Raw genomic sequence first — 25,000 nt, 5'->3', positions numbered from 1 at the left:
AATAAAAGCACCAGCGCACACAAACGATCATTTAAATTTTTAGTCAAATTAATTTAAAAATGTAAACTCAACAGGTATAAAATATGATCAGTAAGAGAAAAACACTGCTAATGAGGACGAGCACTGGACTGCTGCAGGATAGTGGGGAGATATATTTATTTATTATTCAGAATGCACAGGAAATATATTTATAGAAACATTTCAGTGTAAGGTGGTAAAGAGTTCGGAGTTCTGCCTAGCAGCTCGTATGGGTCAACGTTTTTGATATCAGCTTCTCTAAATACCTCAGCTTGGCGCTGGTAGTAAATTTCTCCCTGTAAGAGACCTCTTCTTCTCCATTTCTTCTAAGTTTTCTCGTAATTTCTCCGCTTAAACGCCGCGATGATAATTCCTCGAGCCGTCTTTCCTGCTCTGATCTCTGTATCGCTCTTACAATGTTACCCCTGGCAACCGATAGCGTAGGATCCCAGAATGGTGTACGGGCTCAGACTCCGCCCACGACCATGACGTATCTCCTCATTCTCAATAGTGGCAAGACATATATGTATATAAGGACATCTGACAAATTGGTTTGTCCGTCAAGAACCAGGAAAAAAAATCGACTGAAAAACTGAAAAACTGAAAGACTGAAAAAAAAAAAGACTGTGAAATCACCTTTACCATAATGTACAACATTACAACTTCACTTCTCTGTCTTTCACTGCTCTTACAAGAACATCAGTCTCCTCGGCTGTGAACCGCTCCTGGCGTGCGCCTGGTAAATACGCCATAATAATAGCAATCCATAATGGAACTTGCGCACCTGCTTTTAAAGGGAATGTTGGATGACGCTCTGATTGGTTTATTCACGTTACGCCCAAACCACACCTATAATGAAGCTACTTCAGACCAACCCATTTTAGATTTGCGCCGGGCGCAAGAGCCATTTATCCCGCCGGGAAAATAGCAACAGCGCCGAGACCCGCCCACAAAGTTACTTGCGCTTCACGCTTTGACACTTGCGTTTCAGATCGTTAAAATAGGGCCCACACACACACACGCACGCACGCACGCACGCACGCACTCACACACACACACACACACACACACACACACACACACACTCACTCACTCACACACACACACACACACACACACACTCACGCAGGCACGCATGCAGTCATTTGTGTGTTGTTTGCTCATACATTAGATCTCCTTCCACTGTGTGTCACTCGAGCGCTGTGTGAGGAACAGGACGTCTCTATGGCTCAGTCACACATGCCTGCTCTCACACACACACACACACACACACACACACACACACACACACACACACACACACGTTTGCCCAGAACACATCCACAACTGGACAGAAATCAGTCAACAGATGTCAATCAATGCTACAAATCCCATATGATCCATTCATTTATCGTCATTCTCCACGTGAGATTTTGGACTGACAGGATTTCCGTGTCTCAGGTCCAGTCGATGCTTTAGTTTTCCTCCACTTCCAAGCAATTTCACCAGGATTGGAGAATGATTGGCCTCCAACTCCACTATATTACTTTGAAAGACTTGCTTCTTATCTGACTTGCTTTGAATATAAACTCAGCATGCATCCTCAGCCTCTTCGCAGCCTATCGCTATGGCAACTGTGAAGAAAGCCCTGGAGAGATCGGATCAGACCGTCATTTATCTCTTGAGATTCAAGCTCATTCATGTCGATTGTGCTTTAGTTCTCCGGAAATCCCTCTCAAACAGCGTTTCACACGAACGAGAAGAGCGTACAAAACTACAGATAAATTCAGACCTTTCCGAATCTTTCCTAAACAAGCTCGAGATATTGTGTATTAAACACCAAGACATGTTTTCATTTACCCAAACTCATTTCCTGAGGTTTCTCTGTGACAGATGAACTATTGAGTATTTCTTATATCTAACACAATCTATTTATGTTTATATGATTTGTGACGGTTGTGTTTAGTGTTGAACCTTCCACATCTACGTAAAATCACAGAGCGGGGTCAGCGCATGCTGAGGGTCACAGAGTCAAGAGCTCCAGACCTCCAAACTTCTGTGGCCTTCAGATGAGCTCAAGAACAGTGTGTAGAGCTTCATGGAATGGGTTTCCATGGCCGAGCCGCTCATCCAAGCCGCACATCACCAAGTGCAAGTGCAGTGGGGTAAAGTGCGCCGCCACTGGACTCTAGAGCAGTGGAGACGTGTTCTCTGAGTGACCAATCACGCTTCTCTATCTGACAATCCCATGGACGAGTCTGGGTTTGGCGGTCGCCAGGAGAACGGGACTTGCCTGACTGCATTGTGCCAAGTGTAAAGTTTGGTGGAGGGGGGATTATGGTGTGGGGGTGTTTTTCAGGGGTCAGAACTCTTAATGCTTCACCAAGACATTTTGGACAATTTCATGCTCCCAACTTTGTGGGACCAGTTTGGGGACGGCCCCTTCCTGTCCCAGCATGCACCAGTGCTCAAAGCGTCTCCATAAAGACATGGATGAGGAGTTTGGTGTGGAGGAACTGGAGTCCTGACCTCAACCTGATAGAACAGCTTTGGGATGAATTAGAGCGGAGACTGAGAGCCAGGCCTTCTCTCCAACATCACTAATGAAGAATCCCCATAAACACACTCCTAAACCTGGAGGAAAGAAGAGCTGGAGCTGTTAGAGCTGCAACTCCATATTAAACCCTATGGGTGAAGAATGGGATGGCAGTAAAGCTTGTGTGCATGTAAAGGCAGGCGTGTAAACTTTTGGTAATATAGTGTATGTATATCCAACTCTTCTGAAAGTTTCAGTAGAAGGCGAGAATGATCAATATCAATGATAAGATGTATTGATGAAGATGATGGGAGTGAGCATTCAGAAACACACACACACACACACACACACACACACACACACACACACACACACACACACACACACACACACACACACACACACACACACACACACACACACACACACACACACACACACACACACACACACACACACACACACACACACACACACACACACACACACACACACACACACACACACACACACACACACACACTGAAGGTAGCAGGTTAATGGCATAAGCGAGGGAAAGGTATGACTCAGGAAAGCTTACTTGGTGGTAATGGTTCATCCACACTTGGGTAATGGTGGGGATCAGACCGCAAAGCAGGAAGCTGAGTGAGTGCATGATGACCGCATTGCAAATGACAACTGCCTACAACAAAATCACAATACAGGCCCATGACTTATGACAATCTGCATATGCCATAAATCAGCGGTTCTCAACTGGTAGGGTGAGAGTATGTATATATGTATATAAATTAAATTACAATATACAATATAAAAAATACAAAAATATTGTATTTTAATAAATTAATATTTATGTATTTTTTGAAAAGCTTAATACACATTTCTGTGCTCTCTGTTTACTCTTAAAGGGTTAGTTCACCCAAAAATGTAAATTGTGTCATTAATGACTGAGCCTCATGTGGTTGGACACCCGTCAGACCTCCGTTCATCTTCAGACACAAATGAAGATATTTTAGTGTAAATCTGATGCTCTGAAAGGCCTCCATTGGCTCAACTTTACACTCTCAAGACCCTTAAAAGACACTAAAGACTAAAGTTACAAAGTCCATCTCACTACAGCGGCTCTACAATAACTTTATGAAGAGACGAGAATAGTTTTTGTGCGCAAAAAAAACCTAAATAACGACTTATATAGTGATGACGATTTCAAAACACGGCATCATGAAGCTTTGAAGCGTTATGAATCAGTGAGTCGATTCAGCGGTTCGGAGCGTTATTAATCAGTAAGTCGATTCAGCGGTTCGGAGCATTATGAATCAGTGACTCGATTCAGCGGTTTGGAGCGATATGAATCAGTGAGTCGATTCAGCGGTTTGGAGCGCTATGAATCAGTGAGTCGTTTCAGCGGTTTGGAGCGTTATGAATCAGTGAGTCGATTCAGCAGTTTGGAGCGTTATGAATCAGTGAGTCGATTCAGCAGTTTGGAGCGTTATGAATCAGTGAGTCGATTCAGCAGTTTGGAGCGTTATGAATCAGTGAGTCGATTCAGCAGTTTGGATCGCCAAATTTCAGCAGTTTGGCGGATTGACACGCGATCCGAATCATGATTCGACTCACTGATTCATAACGCTTCGAAGCTTCATGATGGGGTGTTTTAAAATCGGTCATCTCTATATAAGTCGTTATTTCTGGGTTTTTTGCGCACAAAAACTATTCTCGCCGATTGATAAAGTTATTGTAGAGCCGCTGTAGTGAGATGGACTTTGTAACTTTAGTCTTTAGTGTCTTTTAAGGGTCTTGAGAGTGTAAAGTGCATTGAGCCAATGGAGGCCTTTCAGAGCATCAGATTTACACTAAAATATCTTCATTTGTGTCTGAAGATGAACGGAGGTCTGACGGGTGTCCAACCACATGAGGCTCAGTCATTAATGACAGAATTTACATTTTTGGGTGAACTAACCCTTTAATGTCTAATGTAAAATCAATATAAAGTTGAGAACCACTGCCATGAATAATATATAGGTTGAATTCAGGACCAAAATGGTCAAAAAGTGGCACAATTGACCTGAATTAACCCTATATGTAATATCTTGAAAACAAATTAATAGAGATGTCATGGACAAATTAGCCTTTCTGGTGTCCATTAATGGTGTCAATGGAGGTGAAGGACTAATTATGGGCTGATTATCGGTTTCAGCAGTAATTAGCCAAACTCATCACTGGGCAAGCCTTTTCACAGAGCAAGCAGCACTAACAATTATACGTGTGTATTTTTCATCAGGTGCATTTTCAACATTACTTTCTTGTATCATTGATCAAACTGTCAATGAGATGTTTTAGCACAATATTAGATTAACCTTCCAAAATAGCAGTTCTATTTTCGCTATCTAGAATTATATTGTTGTTCAATTAAACATTCAACACAATGTGATAACATTCTACTGTCTGAACATAACTTAAAGGTGCAATAGGTGATCTGGCAAATGCTAACTTTAGCCTGCTAGCATTGATAGCATACGATCCCACCCTCCCTGCATAATCGCTGTCCAAAGACACGCCTCCTCCAAAACACATGAACGCGCACAGACCAGAAGCGAGACGATAATTACATTATGTGTCATTCACCGGTGAGAAAACCTTAACCTTATTAACGAATGTAAACAACTTTTTGCCTGCCATTCACAGCGTACATGAACGCACTGATGACGTATGATGTGTTAAAAGTGTAGTGAAATGTAGTGTCCCCAACTGAGCACGCCAAGCCAGAGGCAACAGTGGCAAGGAAACCAAAACCCCATCAGGAGCAGAATAGAGAAAAATAAACGTTGGGAGAAACCAGGCTCAGTCGGGGGGGCAGTTCTCCTCTGGCCAATTAACAAACAGCGTATGATTATTATTCTGGCAACTTTACAGGTCAGAGGTCATAATAGATCGGAATATTCAAAAGATCGGAGGCAGAGGCTGGTCCCAGAATGCAAAACATGCCTTTTGCTGGGACCAGCAATGCTGGACTTTTCAGCAGGGACATCCAAGAGTTTAGTAAGACTTTTCATTAGGGTTGGGTATCGTTTGGTTTTTTTTCGATTCCGGTGCCAAACCGATACTTTTAAAACGGTTCCGGTGCCTAAACGGTGCCTGAACCGATACTTTTTTTTAAAAAAAAGGCCACAAAACGAGGTGGATGACATTAAATGGCTTTTTATTTATTTATTTTTTATTTAAATGGAACCATTTATTAAAAGTTTAATGTATACTTAAATGTATGAATATAAATAAATACAAAACACAATTTACTTATTTACAAATTATAATTTACTTATTTACAAATTCACAGTAAACCTAAGCCACCTAACCCAACTACAACAAAACTAATATAACTCTAAACAGTTACAGTAATAACAGCAGTCGTCTGTATTCTTGGTATGCTACTAACCAGCTTCAAACTTCAGCTTTATTTTGAAATATGATCATATTCTCCGGCTAAATATTTTAGAACGCATGGCCTTAATGTTTCAATGGCGACGCGTCATGCTTCTCACATGACACACAGCAGCGGCAATAGCGCTGACAGCTCAGCTGTATCGGTTTATTTAGCTTTTTCTTTTTATTCAAAATATTCACAAACTTCTTAACTGTGTCACAAACTATCTGATGTTCAAATGTGTGAGTGAATGTGTGTTAGTTGATCTATAAAGTGCAATGGGCGACACCATGTTAGTTTGCGCCTCAGAATCAGATCTGTCGGATTTACAACACTTGAGTGCATTCTCGTCTCACGAAATACATGAAAGTAAGTGACCAGTGAACTGGAAGAAGAACAGAGTAAACGATATAGTTACTATATAATGTGCATGTATCTGATGTGAATAAAACACGTAACGTTAGTCAAATTATAACCGTCTGAAAGGATTGTCATAGCCGCTTTCATAGACATCAGTGTGTGTTTTTTGCTAGTAGCCTACTTATGAGCATTTAAATGTCTGAAACCTGAAATAAACATGATGTGGTTGAAAACACTGAATAGTTGTCATGAGATGTGGTTGAAAACACTGAATAGTTGTCATGAGTTGTGATGTGACCAGTGCTGAGCGTCTGTCTCTGGCTCAGCCGAAGCACGCGAAAGCGCGTTTGAATTTTGGCACCGAAATGAGGAACCGAAATCTACGTTCTGATTCGGTCCAGTACATACCGGTTATATAAGTACCGGTGCCATATTGGAACCGGATTTCGGTACCCAACCCTACTTTTCATCAATGCATAATTTAGACAAGGCTCCTCACCTGATGGCCTAACACTGGGCCCAGCAACTGGTGACACCTCCACCGCCCCTTCCCTATGGGGACTTTCCTCTGACGACGACTCCCTCCACTGAACCATCCCATCTCCTGGCTCCCTTATCTCTGGACTCTGCATCGAGTCTGAGACGGATTCAAACGCACTGTTCTCTTCCTCCTCTTCCTCCTGCGAGGAGAAAACCGTGCTCTCCGACAGACGAGTGCTGTCCACCGAAGAGAGGCGGGTGTGGCTGCAGAGGTGGTTGCGACCCTCATAACCCGAGTTACTGTAACAGGAAGTGCTGTAACAGGACGTGCTGTAACACGAAGTGCTGTAGCAGGAGTTGTCGCACAGCTCACACTCACTCACTCGAGGTTCCCTTCTGCCTCCTTCCCCATCCTCGCTGTCCGGCCGGAGGCTGTGAGGTGAGGGTCTTTCACCCTCCAGAAGTTGGTTGAGTTCGAACAAGCGTTCGATGGAGAGGCTGCGTGGTAGAGTACGCCTGCAACAGGGTCTAGGACACTCGGGCACGATGGATGTAGACTGAGCTTCAGACACCTCATCCTCATCTTTGTCCTCTTGGGGTTTGACAGTGATTTCCTCAGAGGATTCTGGTTCAAGAACCTCGTCTTCGTCTTGGCTGTCATGGTGGCACTGAGCTGACGGCATACTGTGCAGCAAATGATGAATGCGGATGTAGTGAGACCGTGGCGTCTCAGGTTCTTCACAGGCCGAGGCGATGACGGTCTCTAATTCGGACACAGGAAGCGAACAGGGTCGGCTCTTGCGCTTCAAGGCACCCCGCATCCTTGGGGAACAGGGTTCTTCCTCATTCCCATCTCCTTCCACCCTCAGGTCAACATGCTCTGAGCCTCCCTCAATATCTACATGCTCTCCAGTTGGTTCTGTTTCATCTCCACCTGTGTCTTGAGCATCATGGCTCTCCAGAACCTCCAAAGGAGTCTCAGCCACGGTTTCCTCCTGCATATCTATTTTCCCAGGGTCTTGCTCCGCAGTTTCTCCTTGAGTGGCATCACTCAATAGTGTCTCTCCTTGAGCTGTTACAAGCTCATCTGATCCATCAGCTTCCGGTTGGGGATCATCTAGAGAGGTAAGCAGCACAGCATCTTGGGTCTCTACGTCTGGAGGACAATCGGCAGGCGGCTCCAGGGGGTCAGGTCCCAAATTCAATGCATCCTCCATAGGCTGATCAGAAGCAGGTGGTGGGTCCTCGTTTGGCTCCAGCTCAGCCTCCGGGTCGGGTACCACATCAAAGACTGGCATTGCATTGAGAGACACTTCCTCATCATCTATCAAGGAGAACAAATAAATCTGTCAGTGTGGTTGAACAGACTAGGGATCGACAGATATGGATTTTTTAGTGCCGATGCCGATTTTTTTTCATCAGCCTTAGCCGATGACCGATACGAGCTGCCGATTTTCTTGAGCCGATATTTGGAGCCGATACTGCTTTTGCTCCCTCAATTTACATCATAAAAATGACACAATGATCAGGATGATAACAATTTAAAATTTACAATTTAAAAAAGGAACATTTATTGAACTAAAAAAAACAATATTTAACAAATAGTAAAAACAGGTGAGGTAGAACAAGAAGAAAAAAAAGAGTTCAGTGGTGAAAATAAATTCTGAAAATAAATATTTAAGCATAAATAAAATAATTACACTATTGCACACATTATCAACAAGCAAAACTCCTAAATGTGCAATTTTTGCAAAAAAAAATTCTGACAAAGAAGGGATCGCTCATCCAAAAATTAAAATCTGTTATTTATTTATGTTGTTCCAAACCCAAATTATTTTCTTCTTTCGTGGAGCACAAAATAAGACATTCTGAAGAATATTCATGCAACTCTTTCCCAATACCAGTGATTGGTGAGGGAGTGACCAGTGTCAGCAAATCACTCCAAAGATGGTCCAGTCCAGTCCAAGTCAAGGTCAAGGTCAAGGTCAAGGTCAAGTCCAGTCCAGTCCAGTCCAGTCCAGTCCAGTCCAGTCCAAGTCAAGGTCAGGTCAGGTCACCAGTCCAGTCCAGTCCAGTCCAAGACCAAGTCAAGACCAAGTCAAGTCCAAGTCAAGTCAAGTCAAGGTCAAGTCACCAGTCCAGTCCAAGTCCAAGTCAAGTCCAAGTTAAGTCCAAGTCAAGTCAACTCAGGTCAGGTCAGGTCAGGTCAGGTCAGGTCAAGTCAAGTCAAGTCAAGTCAAGTCAAGTCACCAGTCCAGTCCAGTCCAGTCCAGTCCAAATCCCAAGTCCAAGTCCAAGTCCAAGTCCAAGTCCAAGTCCAAGTCCAAGTCCAAGTCAAGTCAAGTCAAGTCAAGTCAAGTCAAGTTAAGTCTAAGTCAAGTCAAGTCAAGTCAAGTCAAGTCAAGGTCAGGTCAGGTCAGGTCAGGTCAGGTCCAGTCCAGTCCAGTCCAGTCCAGTCCAAGACCAAGTCAAGTCCAAGTTAAGTCCAAGTCAAGTCAAGTCAAGTCAAGTCAAGTCAAGTCAAGGTCAAGTCACCAGTCCAAGTCCAGTCCAGTCCAGTCCAGTCCAGTCCAGTCCAGTCCAGTCCAAATCCAAGTCAAGTCAAGTCAAGTCAAGTCAAGTCAAGTCAAGTCAAGTCAAGTCAAGTCACCAGTACAGTCCAAGTCCAAGTCAAGTCAAGTCAAGTCAAGTCAAGTCAAGTCACCAGTCCAAGTCAAGTCAAGGTCAGGTCAGGTCAGGTCAGGTCAAGTCACCAGTACAGTCCAAGTCCAAGTCAAGGTCAGGTCAGGTCAGGTCAGGTCAGGTCAAGTCAAGTCAAGTCAAGTCAAGTCAAGTCAAGTCAAGTCAAGTCAAGTCACCAGTCCAGTCCAGTCCAAGTCCAAGTCCAAGTCCAAGTCCAAGTCAAGGTCAGGTCAGGTCAGGTCAGGTCAGGTCAGGTCAGGTCAGGTCAGGTCAGGTCAAGTCACCAGTACAGTCCAAGTCCAAGTCAAGGTCAGGTCAGGTCAAGTCAAGTCAAGTCACCAGTCCAGTCCAAGTCAAGGTCAGGTCAGGTCAGGTCAGGTCAGGTCAGGTCAAGTCAAGTCAAGTCAAGTCAAGTCACCAGTCCAGTCCAGTCCAAGTCCAAGTCAAGTCAAGTCAAGTCAAGGTCAGGTCAGGTCAGGTCAGGTCAGGTCAGGTCAGGTCAGGTCAAGTCACCAGTACAGTCCAAGTCCAAGTCAAGGTCAGGTCAGGTCAGGTCAGGTCAGGTCAGGTCAGGTCAGGTCAGGTCAAGTCAAGTCAAGTCAAGTCACCAGTCCAGTCCAAGTCCAAGTCAAGTCAAGTCAAGTCAAGTCAAGTCAAGTCAAGGTCAGGTCAGGTCAGGTCAGGTCAAGTCACCAGTCCAAGTCCAAGTCCAAGTCCAAGTCCAAGTCCAAGTCCAAGTCAAGGTCAGGTCAGGTCAGGTCAGGTCAGGTCAGGTCAGGTCAGGTCAGGTCAAGTCACCAGTCCAAGTCCAAATCAAGTCCAAGTCAAGTCAAGTCAAGTCAAGTCAAGTCAAGTCAAGTCAAGTCAAGTCAAGTCAAGGTCAGGTTAGTTCCAGTCCAGTCCAGTCCAGTCAAGAACTGACAAAATGTAATGCAATGGTGAATGCAATGTAAGTCGCTTTGGATAAAAGCATCTGCCAAATGCATAAATGTAAATGTAAATGTAAAGTCAAAGTTAAGTCCAAGTCAGGTTTCTGATTGCTCACTTTGGATTATTGGCAATAAAACTGCACTTGGGTTCATCTACACTCGCCTCCAGTGGATCTCTGTTACAGAGGGCGATTAAATGATGACAGCTTTTATTGTTGACTAAACAACTCCTTTGGGTAACGGTTGCAATAATTTTGGAAATATTAAGCATTTTAAATGACTGAGCAGAGTTGCAAAGCACCTGCCGTCTTAACAAAGAGTGTGCTTATTTAAACAATTATTTAACAAATACATAAACAAATGATCCCAGGATTTGTATGTTGTTAGTGAGAAAGCAGATGCAGTGTAAACACCCTGCAGACCTGGATGAATTGATGAGGTTATCTCAAAACGAAACTGCAACTGGCCGCTGACGTGATCTGTTGGAAGCCGGCGGCCTAAAGTGTAACTCACCACACGGTCCCTGTTCACACACAGACAAGAGAGACAGGGATGATTGACATTTCATAATCTCAAATCGATAAATAAATCGACAGGCAAACCAAAAACATGCATTGTCTTTTAAATTGAAGTATCTACTTGTAAACATAAACATATCTTTAGGTCTATGAAAACTGGAAAACATGCACCAAATCACCAAATGGACCAGTCATTTGAGAAGCAAGTCAAGAATTAGAGCGTAATCTTGAGGATTGAGGCTCAGTGGGATCAAGCGTATGGTAAATGAGTAGTTAGTAGAGATTTACCCGATTGCATGTTTCTCCAGCAGCCTCTGGACCGGCACCACCAGCTTCCCCAGGAAGCGTTTGATGATGGGTCTGCTCTTGGCAAATTTATCCTTTACCTCAATCTCCAAAACGTCCGTCGGCAGGGACACAAAGTTAAACCGCTGTGAATGCAAAATCAAATAAGACTGCTCAGTTGTAAACCCACAGATTGTTGTCGAGTTCCTTCTCTTTGATTGACATTCTGTTTCATGAATTACCTCGAGGATTATTATCCTCCATTTCATCCTCGAGGGAATCTGATGTTCAGAACACACGGACTAGAAATATGCATTTCTGACCATCTCAAATGGCTAATCATTTATTAGATTTAGGACAATTATTTATTAAGGGAAATTCATGAATATTTTTTAATGTTTTTTTTGTGTTTTTTTTTTACATAACTTGTAAAAAATTATTAAATTCATAGTAAAAAAATAAATAAAAAATACAATTAAATAAAAGGTAATAAAAATAATAAATACATTTAAATTGAAAAATATATAAAAATAAAAGAATAAATATAAATAAATAAATATTTATTCCATATTCATTTTATATAAATAATTCATTATTATTTTATAGTATTTATTTAAATTAATAAACACATATGTATTTATTTAAATAAATAAATGTTTATTTCATTAATTTAATAAATCAATATTTATTTATGATTTTTGTTTTACATAACTTACAAAATATTTTTTATTCATGCTTTAAAATAAATAAAAAATATAAATAAATAAAATAAAAATAAATAAATAATAAAATATTAAATAAATAAAAATAAATAATATTATTTATATAAATAAATAATTATTTAATTATATATTTTTTATTTAAATTAATAAATACATATTTATTTATTTAAATATTTATTTATTTATTTAATTCATTTAACAATTTTTTAAAAAATATTGTTTTACATGTAATAACATTTTTAATTAATAATTACATTTGTAGATTAAAATAAAAAATAAAAAATAAAATAAATACATTTAAATAATAAAAAGAATAAATGTAAATAAATAAATATTTATTCAATATTCATTTTATATAAATAAATACATAATTTTTTTATATTATTTTATTTAAATGAATAAATACATATTTATTTATTTAAATAAATATTTTTTATTTCATTAATTTAATAAATTAATATTTATTTATGATTTTTGTTTTACATAACTTAAAAATTTTTATTCATACTTTAAAATTAATAAAATAAAAATAAAATAAAATAAAAATAAAATAAAAATAAAATAAAAATAAAATAAAAATAAAATAAAAATAAAATAAAAATAAAATAAAAATAAAATAAAAATAAACTATAAAATAAATTAAAATACAAAATAAATATTTATTTCATATTTATTTATTTATTTATGTATTTATTTATACAAATAAATAATTATTTAATTATATATTTTGTATTTAAATGAATAAATACATATTTATTTTTATTTTTATTTATTTTATATTTTATTATTTATTTTATTTTATGTTTATTTTTTATTTATTTATGTTTAATTTTATTTATTTTAAAGTATGAATACACATTTTTTTGTAAGTTATGTAAACCAAAAATCATAAATAAATATTAATGTATTAAATTATAAAATTATATATTTTTTATTTAAATGAATAAATACATATTTATTTATTTAAATAAATATTTATTTATTTATTTAATTCATTTAATACATTAATATTATTTTTTAGTTTTTGTTTTGTTTTTGTTTTATTTTTTCATGTAAATTTTTTTTATCTAAAATATAATTAATAATTACATTTGTAGTTTTAAATAATAAAATAAAAATAATAAATACATTTAAATAAAAATAAAAATAAATTCAAATGAAAGAAGGAAGGAAAGAGTGAATGAATGAATGAATGAATGAATGAATGAATGAATGAATGAATAATGAGAATATAAGTCTGTAAGGGATGTATATTGAGGGATGGCTGCAGTCTGACGGGTCAGTGAAAGCACTGGACTGGACTGGACTGGACTGGACTGGACCATTAACCACGGCATCATGATTCCTCATCAAGGAGACACTCGGGACTCTTTAGGCCAGCGGTTCAATCAGCGCCACACAAACTCAGCAGCTTCTGCAATCACAATGACATTACGCCAATGCCCCCCCGCCCTCACGACAAAACACACGCCATCCTACACACACACACACACACACACACACACCGCATTATCAACGCCAGTGAGCGGAAGATAACACACACAAGCAGAGGAGGACTGATGAGGTTTAACACACACCAGCCATCACCTTCAGAGAGAGGGATACAGATCCACACACACTCATTCTGGGATGTAAAGAGTAAACATGTGTGTGATCTTTAGTGATGGAGATCCAGTGTGTCTGAGACACGGTCAGCAGAAATATATCAGTGGAGAGGACAGAACATGGCCAATCCAAAATAATCCCATTCACCATCAGCACAAGATTCACATTCACTCTAATCCTCATCATTCCCATCAGGATCAGACCTGCTGCATCACCAAATGATATGATCAAGCAAACATATGCATTCATACTAGCATATTCTACTCATCATATGCCAATTTCTGACCTGCAGTTATTAATCTGGACAAAACTGGGTGGTATATGGCATATTCATGATGTTTACAATGATTTTGAATTAGAAAACATCAAGAATATTTCCAAATTCCTGACCTTCTCAAATGAAATTCATGATTATATATATATATATATATATATATATATATATATATATATATATATATATATATATATATATATATATATATATATATATATATATATATATATATATATATATATATATATATATATATTCATATATATATATATTCATATATATATATATATATATTCATATATATATATATATATATATATATATATATATATATATATATATATATTCATATATATATTTGTAAATATATATTTAGGAAAAATTAATTTTTTATGGGATTAAATTCCTGCCAAATGCAGTCATGGATAAAAGATAATAAGCGTGAAATCAAAATGTAAAAACACTAGTAAAAATATATTCCAATATAATGCAAAATGATCAGAATAGCAAACAACTTGGTCAAGAATAAAATTATTATAATCATGAATCAAAATAAAAAAACAATAACAAACATGGATCAAAACTTTAAACACGTTCAAATTTGTATTGCACAAAACGTAAACTTGTATAATGTGTTCTTAAAAAGTATGTTTTCATTGGTTTTATTACTCTGCTCTTTCTGCTCTCTTACATGTTCTGCAATTTTAAAATGAAAGTGAGCCAATGAGTGGTTCTCTGCTGCCACCTGCTGGTGGTTAAAATACTCATTTTGTCATACTACTCACTAATATTGTTCTATACTTCATATTTAGACGGTAAAACACACTATTATAATGTTTAAAATCACATTTTGTCTTAATTTATATTTAAATAGTAGTATTTGTCAATTGTTCCACATAATGAGTAATATGAAACTTGAAAATGGTTATAAAAAGGAGACTTGCACCAAGGATTTTAATTTCTATCATTTGTTTCAAATAGCTATATCTACAATAGTGTGTGTGTGTGTGTGTGTGTGTGTTTAAGCACGTTTAATAGAGTTAAGATGGAAAATGTACTTTGAAACCAAACACAGACATATTAAAAATGAATGTGAGCCAATTACTGATCCTCTGCTGCCACCTGCTGGTTAAAATAGGGATTTTGTCATACTACTCACTAATATTGTTCTATAATTCACATTAAGACTTTATAAGTCACTATTATTATATTTACAATCACATTTTGTCAGTTTATCACTTCATTTCACCTGAGCTCTCAGTTTTGGTTAATTTAGTGCTTAAAGGCATTCAATTCAACATGCCTTAAATACTTAAAGGCCTTAAATGCTTGAACCCCGATAAATACTGCTCACAGCTTTAACTTGATATGTTTTTCTCTCTTCTTTCCTCATTCTTGTTTTTCCAAATCTTGCAGTTGGAGTTTCATGTAAATGAGGGCGGGCTGAAGCGTCCCCATTGGTCCACTAGTTCTAGATTGACAGGCCCTTCAGCCAATTAATGGAAGAGCGGAGTGACATCACTCCACTGCGACTCATATGGCAAGCCGTTTTGACTTTTATTCATTCGCAGGATATGAATTATTGATATCAACAATTACATTTTCACTAGTGAAAGGTCACCATAGCTGCCTTTCATATTCAATTCCTGATATCAGGGATATACATTTGCACTAGAAACCACATAATTATTGATATCAAAAATAAAGGTTTTTAGTGACAACATTGACAAAAACATTGCGAAATCGTGGTCTCTTAACCTTTTCCAGAGCTGTATATGCATAGGTAAATAAATATTAGTGCATATAAATAACTATAAACAAAACATATTTATTAATGTATCAAAACATACAGGAGATTCCAAAAGTCTGAGACCACATTATAAACATGGGATTCAATATCTCATTTAAATATGGAAATATGGAAACAAATGTAAAAAATTTTAAATAATTAATATAATATTTGTATTATATTCATATTTAATCATAATAATATTAAGATACTATTATTTCTGTTTCATTAACTAAATATGCAAATATGTGACAGTGACCATGTGATCATGTTTTATACTGTAAAGGTGAATCCATTAGTGCCGTCATTAAAGAAAAGGAGGGAAAACAAAAGAAGAAGAAATTATTTGGCCCTAAGCCAAACCCTCATCTTATGATATGCACATGCTGTTCATTAATATTATTCACGACTTAATTGTATATTTACACTGTAACAAGGACACCTTCAAATGAAGTGGCACCAAAACTGTTCAGGTTCATCATATTTGGGGGTCCATCGTAACGTTTGAAAACCCCTGGCGTAGGAGACTGACACAGACGAGAAGAGATTGATGAATAAAATGGTTATTTTTGTTTGTTTTTGCGCTCTAAAGTATTCTCATCTCTTCATCACATTAAGGCTGAACCACTGGAGTCACTTGAAAGTGTTCATCACACTGCTGTCTATGGAGGGGTCAGAGAGCTCTGGGGTTTCAGCAGAAATATCTTCATCTGTGTCTGAAGATGAACGAAGGTCTGACGGGTTTGACGTGAGGAATTAATGACAGAATTTACATTTTTGTGTGAACTGTCACTTTAAGACTCGTATCAAACCACCGTTACTGATGATGAAACAATGAAAGTAAACATCTGTGGTTCATACATAAACAGATTACACTAGGCTAAAACAACCCAATCACTGGGCTAAAACAACCCAATCGCTGAGCTAAAACAACCCACTCACTGGGCTAAAACACCCAATCGCTGGGCTAAAACAACCCAACCACTGGGCTAAAACACCCAATCGCTGGGCTAAAACAACCCAATCGCTGGGCTAAAACAACCCAATCACTGGGCTAAAACAACCCAATCGCTGGGCTAAAACAACCCAACCACTGGGCTAAAACAACCCAATCACTGGGCTAAAACAACCCAATCGCTGAGCTAAAACAATCCACTCACTGGGCTAAAACACCCAATCGCTGAGCTAAAACAATCCACTCACTGGGCTAAAACACCCAACCGCTGGGCTAAAACAACCCAACCACTGGGCTAAAACAACCCAATCGCTGAGCTAAAACAATCCACTCACTGGGCTAAAACACCCAATCGCTGGGCTAAAACAACCCAATCGCTGAGCTAAAACAATCCACTCACTGGGCTAAAACACCCAACCGCTGGGCTAAAACACCCAACCGCTGAGCTAAAACAATCCACTCACTGGGCTAAAACACCCAACCGCTGGGCTAAAACAACCCAATCACTAGGCTAAAACAATCCACTCACTGGGCTAAAACACCCAACCGCTGGGCTAAAACACCCAACCGCTGAGCTAAAACAATCCACTCACTGGGCTAAAACACCCAACCGCTGGGCTAAAACAACCCAATCACTAGGCTAAAACAATCCACTCACTGGGCTAAAACACCCAACCGCTGGGCTAAAACACCCAACCGCTGAGCTAAAACAATCCACTCACTGGGCTAAAACACCCAACCGCTGGGCTAAAACAACCCAATCACTGGGCTAAAACAATCCACTCACTGGGCTAAAACACCCAACCGCTGGGCTAAAACACCCAATCGCTGAGCTAAAACAATCCACTCACTGGGCTAAAACACCCAACCGCTGGGCTAAAACAACCCAATCGCTGAGCTAAAACAATCCACTCACTGGGCTAAAACACCCAACCGCTGGGCTAAAACACCCAACCGCTGGGCTAAAACAACCCAACCACTGGGCTAAAACACCCAACCGCTGGGCTAAAACAACCCAACCACTGGGCTAAAACACCCAACCGCTGGGCTAAAACAACCCAACCACTGGGCTAAAACACCCAACCGCTGGGCTAAAACAACCCAACCACTGGGCTAAAACAATCCACTCACTGGGCTAAAACACCCAACCGCTGGGCTAAAACAACCCAATCGCTGAGCTAAAACAATCCACTCACTGGGCTAAAACACCCAATCGCTGGGCTAAAACAACCCAATCGCTGAGCTAAAACAATCCACTCACTGGGCTAAAACACCCAACCGCTGGGCTAAAACAACCCAACCACTGGGCTAAAACAACCCAATCACTGGGCTAAAACAACCCAATCGCTGAGCTAAAACAACCCACTCAATGGGCTAAAACACCCAATCGCTGGGCTAAAACAACCCAATCGCTGAGCTAAAACAATCCACTCACTGGGCTAAAACACCCAATCGCTGGGCTAAAACAACCCAATCGCTGAGCTAAAACAATCCACTCACTGGGCTAAAACACCCAACCGCTGGGCTAAAACACCCAACCGCTGGGCTAAAACAACCCAACCACTGGGCTAAAACAATCCACTCACTGGGCTAAAACACCCAACCGCTGGGCTAAAACAACCCAATCGCTGAGCTAAAACAATCCACTCACTGGGCTAAAACACCCAACCGCTGGGCTAAAACACCCAACCGCTGGGCTAAAACACCCAACCGCTGGGCTAAAACAACCCAACCACTGGGCTAAAACAACCCAATCACTGGGCTAAAACAACCCAATCGCTGAGCTAAAACAACCCACTCAATGGGCTAAAACACCCAATCGCTGGGCTAAAACAACCCAACCACTGGGCTAAAATAACCCAATCACTGGGCTAAAACAACCCAATCGCTGAGCTAAAACAACCCACTCACTGGGCTAAAACACCCAATCGCTGGGCTAAAACAACCCAACAGCTGGGCTAAAACAACCCAATCACTGGGCTAAAACAACCCAATCGCTGAGCTAAAACAACCCACTCACTGGGCTAAAACAACCCAACCACTGGGCTAAAACAACCCAACCGCTGGGCTAAAACAACCCAATCGCTGAGCTAAAACAATCCACTCACTGGGCTAAAACACCCAATCGCTGGGCTAAAACAACCCAATCACTGGGCTAAAACAACCCAACCACTGGGCTAAAACAACCCAATCACTGGGCTAAAACAACCCAATCGCTGAGCTAAAACAACCCACTCACTGGGCTAAAACACCCAATCGCTGGGCTAAAACAACCCAATCGCTGGGCTAAAACAACCCAACCACTGGGCTAAAACAACCCAATCACTGGGCTAAAACAACCCAATTGCTGAGCTAAAACAAATGGTAAATGGTAAATGGACTGCATTTATATAGCGCTTTTAACAGACCTACGGCCATCCAAAGCGCTTTACATTTTTGCCTCACATTCACCCATTCACACACTCATTCATACACCGACGGCGGTGTCAACCCAATCACTGGACTAAAACAACCCAACTGCCGGACTAAAACAACCCAAACGCTGGACTAAAACAACCCAACCGCTGGACTAAAACAACCCAACCGCTGGACTAAAACAACCCAACCGCTGGGCTAAAACAACCCAATCACTGGACTAAAACAACCCAATCGCTGGGCTAAAACAACCCAACTGCCGGACTAAAACAACCCAAACGCTGGACTAAAACAACCCAATCACTGGACTAAAACAACCCAACCGCTGGACTAAAACAACCCAATCGCTGGACTAAAACAACCCAACCGCTGGGCTAAAACAACCCAATCACTGGACTAAAACAACCCAATCACTGGACTAAAACAACCCAATCGCTGGACTAAAACAACCCAATCACTGGACTAAAACAACCCAACCGCTGGGCTAAAATAACCCAATCACTGGACTAAAACAACCCAATCGCTGGACTAAAACAACCCAATCGCTGGACTAAAACAACCCAATCACTGGACTAAAACAACCCAATCACTGGGCTAAAACAACCCAACTGCCGGGCTAAAACAATCCAACCGCTGGACTAAAACAACCCAACCGCTGGGCTAAAACAACCCAACTGCCGGGCTAAAACAACCCAATCGCTGGACTAAAACAACCCAATCACTGGGCTAAAACAACCCAACCGCTGGACTAAAACAACCCAACCGCTGGGCTAAAACAACGCAACCGCTGGACTAAAACAACCCAATCGCTGGACTAAAACAACCCAATCGCTGGACTAAAACAACCCAATCACTGGGCTAAAACAACCCAACCGCTGGACTAAAACAACCCAACCGCTGGGCTAAAACAACGCAACCGCTGGACTAAAACAACCCAATCGCTGGGCTAAAACAACCCAACTGCCGGGCTAAAACAACCCAATCGCTGGACTAAAACAACCCAATCACTGGGCTAAAACAATCCAACCGCTGGACTAAAACAACCCAACCGCTGGGCTAAAACAACCCAACTGCCGGGCTAAAACAACCCAATCGCTGGACTAAAACAACCCAATCACTAGGCTAAAACAACCCAACCGCTGGGCTAAAACAACCCAACCGCTGGACTAAAACAACCCAACCGCTGGACTAAAACAACCCAATCGCTGGACTAAAACAACCCAATCACTGGGCTAAAACAACCCAATCGCTGGGTTAAAACAACGCAATCGTATTTTTGGTTTTATTATATTTGTATGTTTTTGTCCTATGGCTGTGTGGACCCCAGGAAGATTAGCAACCACTTTGTGGAAGCGAATGGGGATCCAAATAAAGAATAAAGAATAAAGAATAAAGAATAAAGAATAAAGAATAAAGAATAAAGAATAAAGAATAAAGAATAAAGAATAAAGAATAACAAGAGTAACACACACACACACACACACACACACACACACACACACACACACACACACACACACACACACACACACACACACACACACAGATGCCTCTACAGATGTGTGTGTGAGACTGACCTCTCTCTTCCAGATGGGGCTGACCGTGTTGAGGATGATGCCGGATCTCTTCTCCTGGCCGTGGTGAGGTAGGGAAGGGAAGAGGCTGTGCTTTCCCGGCTGGATGGAGATCTTCAGATACGGGTCGGGATTAAAGAACATCCCCTTCTTCAGACCCACGGCCTGGACGTCTGAAATACAGCACACACAGGGCTTACATACATACATTAAATCACAAATAAACACTTAATAATAACAAAAATCTGATAATTGAATGTTACTAATAATTAATATTTATTACTATTATATATCAAATGAAACAATAACATTATTATATATTATATTCTGACAAACAAGTATATATATATATATATATATATATATATATATATATATATATATATATATATATATATATATATATATATATATATATATATATATACATATATACATACATACATATATTATATATTAAAAAAATAAATAATGATTTAATAACAACACAAAATTGATAACAATTCAATGTTATTTACAATTATTATTTATTAATATAGTATTATTTAAATTAATTATAATGATAATAAAACCAACAACAGCAATAATAATACTAATAATACTAATAATAATAACAATACTAATTTTGCCCTTCAACTTCTGGATAATTTAATATATATATATTTAACAATATATTTATATTTGTTTTATTTTAGTAATTTTAATACAATAATATATATATAAATATATATATATATATATATATATATATATATATATATATATATATATATATATATATATATATATATATATATATATATATATATATATATATATATATATATATATATATATGTGAAAAAATTAATATATACAAATAATTAATTAATAATACTTTAAAATGAGAAAACATCTAATAAAATAATTACTAAATGTATTATTATTATTATTGCTATATATTTCAACACCAATAATAATAATAATAATAATAATAATAATAATAATAATAATAATAATAATAATAATAATAATAATAATAATAATAATAATAATAATAATAATAATAATAATTTTGCCCTTCAACATCTGGATAATTTATATTTAATATATATTTAACAATATATTTTTATTTATTTTATTTTAGTAATTTTAATAAAATTGTATTTGTAAAATTAAATAAAAATGGATTCAAATTATATATATTATATATATAAATATATTAATAATTAATTAATTAATTAATCATACTTACAAATTTGCTAACAATCCAATATAAATAATTAATCAAATTGTTATTATTATTATTATATTTCAACATCAATAACAATAATAATAATAATAACAACAACAACAATAATAATAATAATAATAATAATAATAATAATAATAATAATAATAATAATAATAATAATAATAATAATAATAATAATAATATTAATGTTAATAATAATGGTAATAATAATAATAATATTAAAGTTAACATTGGTAATAATAATAATAATAATGTTAATGATAATGATAATGATAATGATAATGATAATGTTAATGATAATGATAATGATAATGATAATAATAATAGTGTTGTGATTGAACTCAGTTGTGTTTCAGAGGGTTATGTTCTGTATGTTCTGGTGTTCATGTGATATTATAACATCACTCTCTTCAGTCTTCAGTCTGATCCGGGGAATCTGAGCAGGAGCTGTGAGAATCCCACTGGAGTTCATTATCCTCTTCAGCCTCCAGACAGGAGATGGAGACGCTCGCTGGGACGCGTTATTGCCATGTCATAATCTGCAGAAGATGAGCTTAATGCGCTTCAACACGAGAGACGCGGCGCCTGAGTGTGTGATGGGTGCAGTTCACACACACACACACACACACACACACACACACACACACACACACACACACACACACACACACACACACACACACACACACACACACACACACACACACACACACACACACACACACACACACACACACACACACACACACACACACACACACACACACGTCTTCCCATCACACGCTCTCTCTCTCTCTCTCTCTCACACACACACACACACACACACACACACACACACACACACACACACACACACACACACACACACACACACACACACACACACACACACGTCTTCCCATCACACTCTCTCTCTCTCTCACACACACACACACACACACACACACACACACACACACACACACACACACACACACACACACACACACACACACACACACACACACACACACACACACACACACACACACAGAGACACACATACACACACACACACACACACACACACACACACACAGACACACATACACACACACACACACACACACACACACACAGACACACATACACACACACACACACAGACAGACACACACACACACACACACACACGTCTTCCCATCACACTCTCTCTCACACACACACACACACACACACACACACACACACACACACACACACACACACACACACACACACACACACACACACACACACACACACACGTCTTCCCATCACACTCTCTCTCACACACACACACACACACACACACACACACACACACACACACACACACACACACACACACACACACACACACACACACACACACACGTCTTCCCATCACTGAACGCATCCAGTGTTCACGGGAGAATCTTCTGCACAGCCTCTAATGTGCAGATATTTATAGCTCACGGTGGAGATGAAGTTATGAATAAAATATACAACGCTGGGGAATCCTGGATGGTGTGGCCATCGCAATGCAGAGGAGAAGAGAGAGAACAACTGAAGGAATGAATGCATTCTGCCTCATTCCACTGTCAGATCTGATTCTCATGATAAACATGGACAACATCTCAGATCCTGTGCCACACACACTCCTTCAGGATTCACATGAGTATCGGGAGTACGGCCCTGTATGACATCATAAAGGGTGGAACTCCTTATATGGGCACTTCTGCCGGATGAGCACACACACACACACGCTACCTCTACCCCTAAACCCAACATTGTGTTTTTAGACACGAGATCAACAATGTCATTAAAGAAGTGTGTGTGTGTGTGTGTGTGAGGGAAAGATCACCTTGTTCAGCTTCACAATAACCCAGCGTTAAGGGAACAGTGGATGCAGTTTGTGTTTCCGGAGTTCTGCAAGTGTGTGTGTGTTACCGGTCATGAGTGGAAACCGCAGGCGGTGAGTGTGTGTGTGTGTGAGTGTGTGTGTGTGTGTGTGTGAAGGATCAACACTACTCCATAGATACTCAAGACTAACACGAGACTGTGTGTGTGTGTGTGTTATGTAAATGAACAGATGAATAACAGTGTTGTACCTGAGAGAGAGAAGCTGATGAGTCTCCTGCTGCCCAGAGTCTGAGGACGCTCAGGACTGATGACCGGCTTCAGCGCCTGTCAGAGAGGAGATGACCAGTCACATGACCACAACAGATGACCAGTCACATGACCACAACAAGAGATGACCAGTCACATGACCACAACAGATGACCAGTCACATGACCACAACAGATGACCAGTCACATGACCACAACAGATGACCAGTCACATGACCACAACAAGAGATGACCAGTCACATGACCACAACAGATGACCAGTCACATGACCACAACAGATGACCAGTCACATGACCACAACAAGAGATGACCAGTCACATGACCACAACAGATGACCAGTCACATGACCACAACAAGAGATGACCAGTCACATGACCACAACAGATGACCAGTCACATGACCACAACAAGAGATGACCAGTCACATGACCACAACAGGAGATGACCAGTCACATGACCACAACAGGAGATGACCAGTCACATGACCACAACAAGAGATGACCAGTCACATGACCACAACAGAGATGACCAGTCACATGACCACAACAAGAGATGACCAGTCACATGACCACAACAGAGATGACCAGTCACATGACCACAACAGATGACCAGTCACATGACCACAACAGGAGATGACCAGTCACATGACCACAACAGATGACCAGTCACATGACCACAACAAGAGATGACCAGTCACATGACCACAACAGATGACCAGTCATATGACCACAACAAGAGATGACCAGTCACATGACAACAGGAGATGACCAGTCACATGACCACAACAAGAGATGACCAGTCACATGACCACAACAGAGATGACCAGTCACATGACCACAACAGGAGATGACCAGTCACATGACCACAACAGAGATGACCAGTCACATGACCACAACAGACATGACCAGTCACATGACCACAACAAGAGATGACCAGTCACATGACCACAACAGAGATGACCAGTCACATGACCACAACAGGAGATGACCAGTCACATGACCACAACAAGAGATGACCAGTCACATGACCACAACAGATGACCAGTCACATGACCACAACAGGAGATGACCAGTAACATGACCACAACAGATGACCA

At 39.4% G+C, this 25,000-nt stretch overlaps 1 protein-coding gene across 1 annotated transcript in view; it reads right to left on the bottom strand.

Annotated features, from left to right (window-relative positions):
- hecw1a (HECT, C2 and WW domain containing E3 ubiquitin protein ligase 1a) overlaps positions 1–25,000 on the bottom strand; it is a gene marked incomplete at both ends in the record, with an annotated part of 155,103 nt that overhangs the window by 71,230 nt on the left and 58,873 nt on the right. The window contains 6 exons of the mRNA XM_079805563.1: positions 3,114–3,215; positions 6,811–8,115; positions 10,825–10,925; positions 11,209–11,351; positions 20,546–20,715; positions 23,888–23,963. Of these exons, the coding sequence (XP_079661689.1) occupies positions 3,114–3,215; positions 6,811–8,115; positions 10,825–10,925; positions 11,209–11,351; positions 20,546–20,715; positions 23,888–23,963 (1,897 nt within the window). The remainder of the gene's footprint in view (positions 1–3,113; positions 3,216–6,810; positions 8,116–10,824; positions 10,926–11,208; positions 11,352–20,545; positions 20,716–23,887; positions 23,964–25,000) is intronic.

Source organism: Gobio gobio (assembly GCF_949357685.1).
Source record: "Gobio gobio genome assembly, chromosome: 23".
Lineage (NCBI taxonomy): Eukaryota > Metazoa > Chordata > Actinopteri > Cypriniformes > Gobionidae > Gobio > Gobio gobio.
Note: the sequence above shows the minus strand (reverse complement) of the source record. Positions and strands in the feature narration are given on the sequence as shown.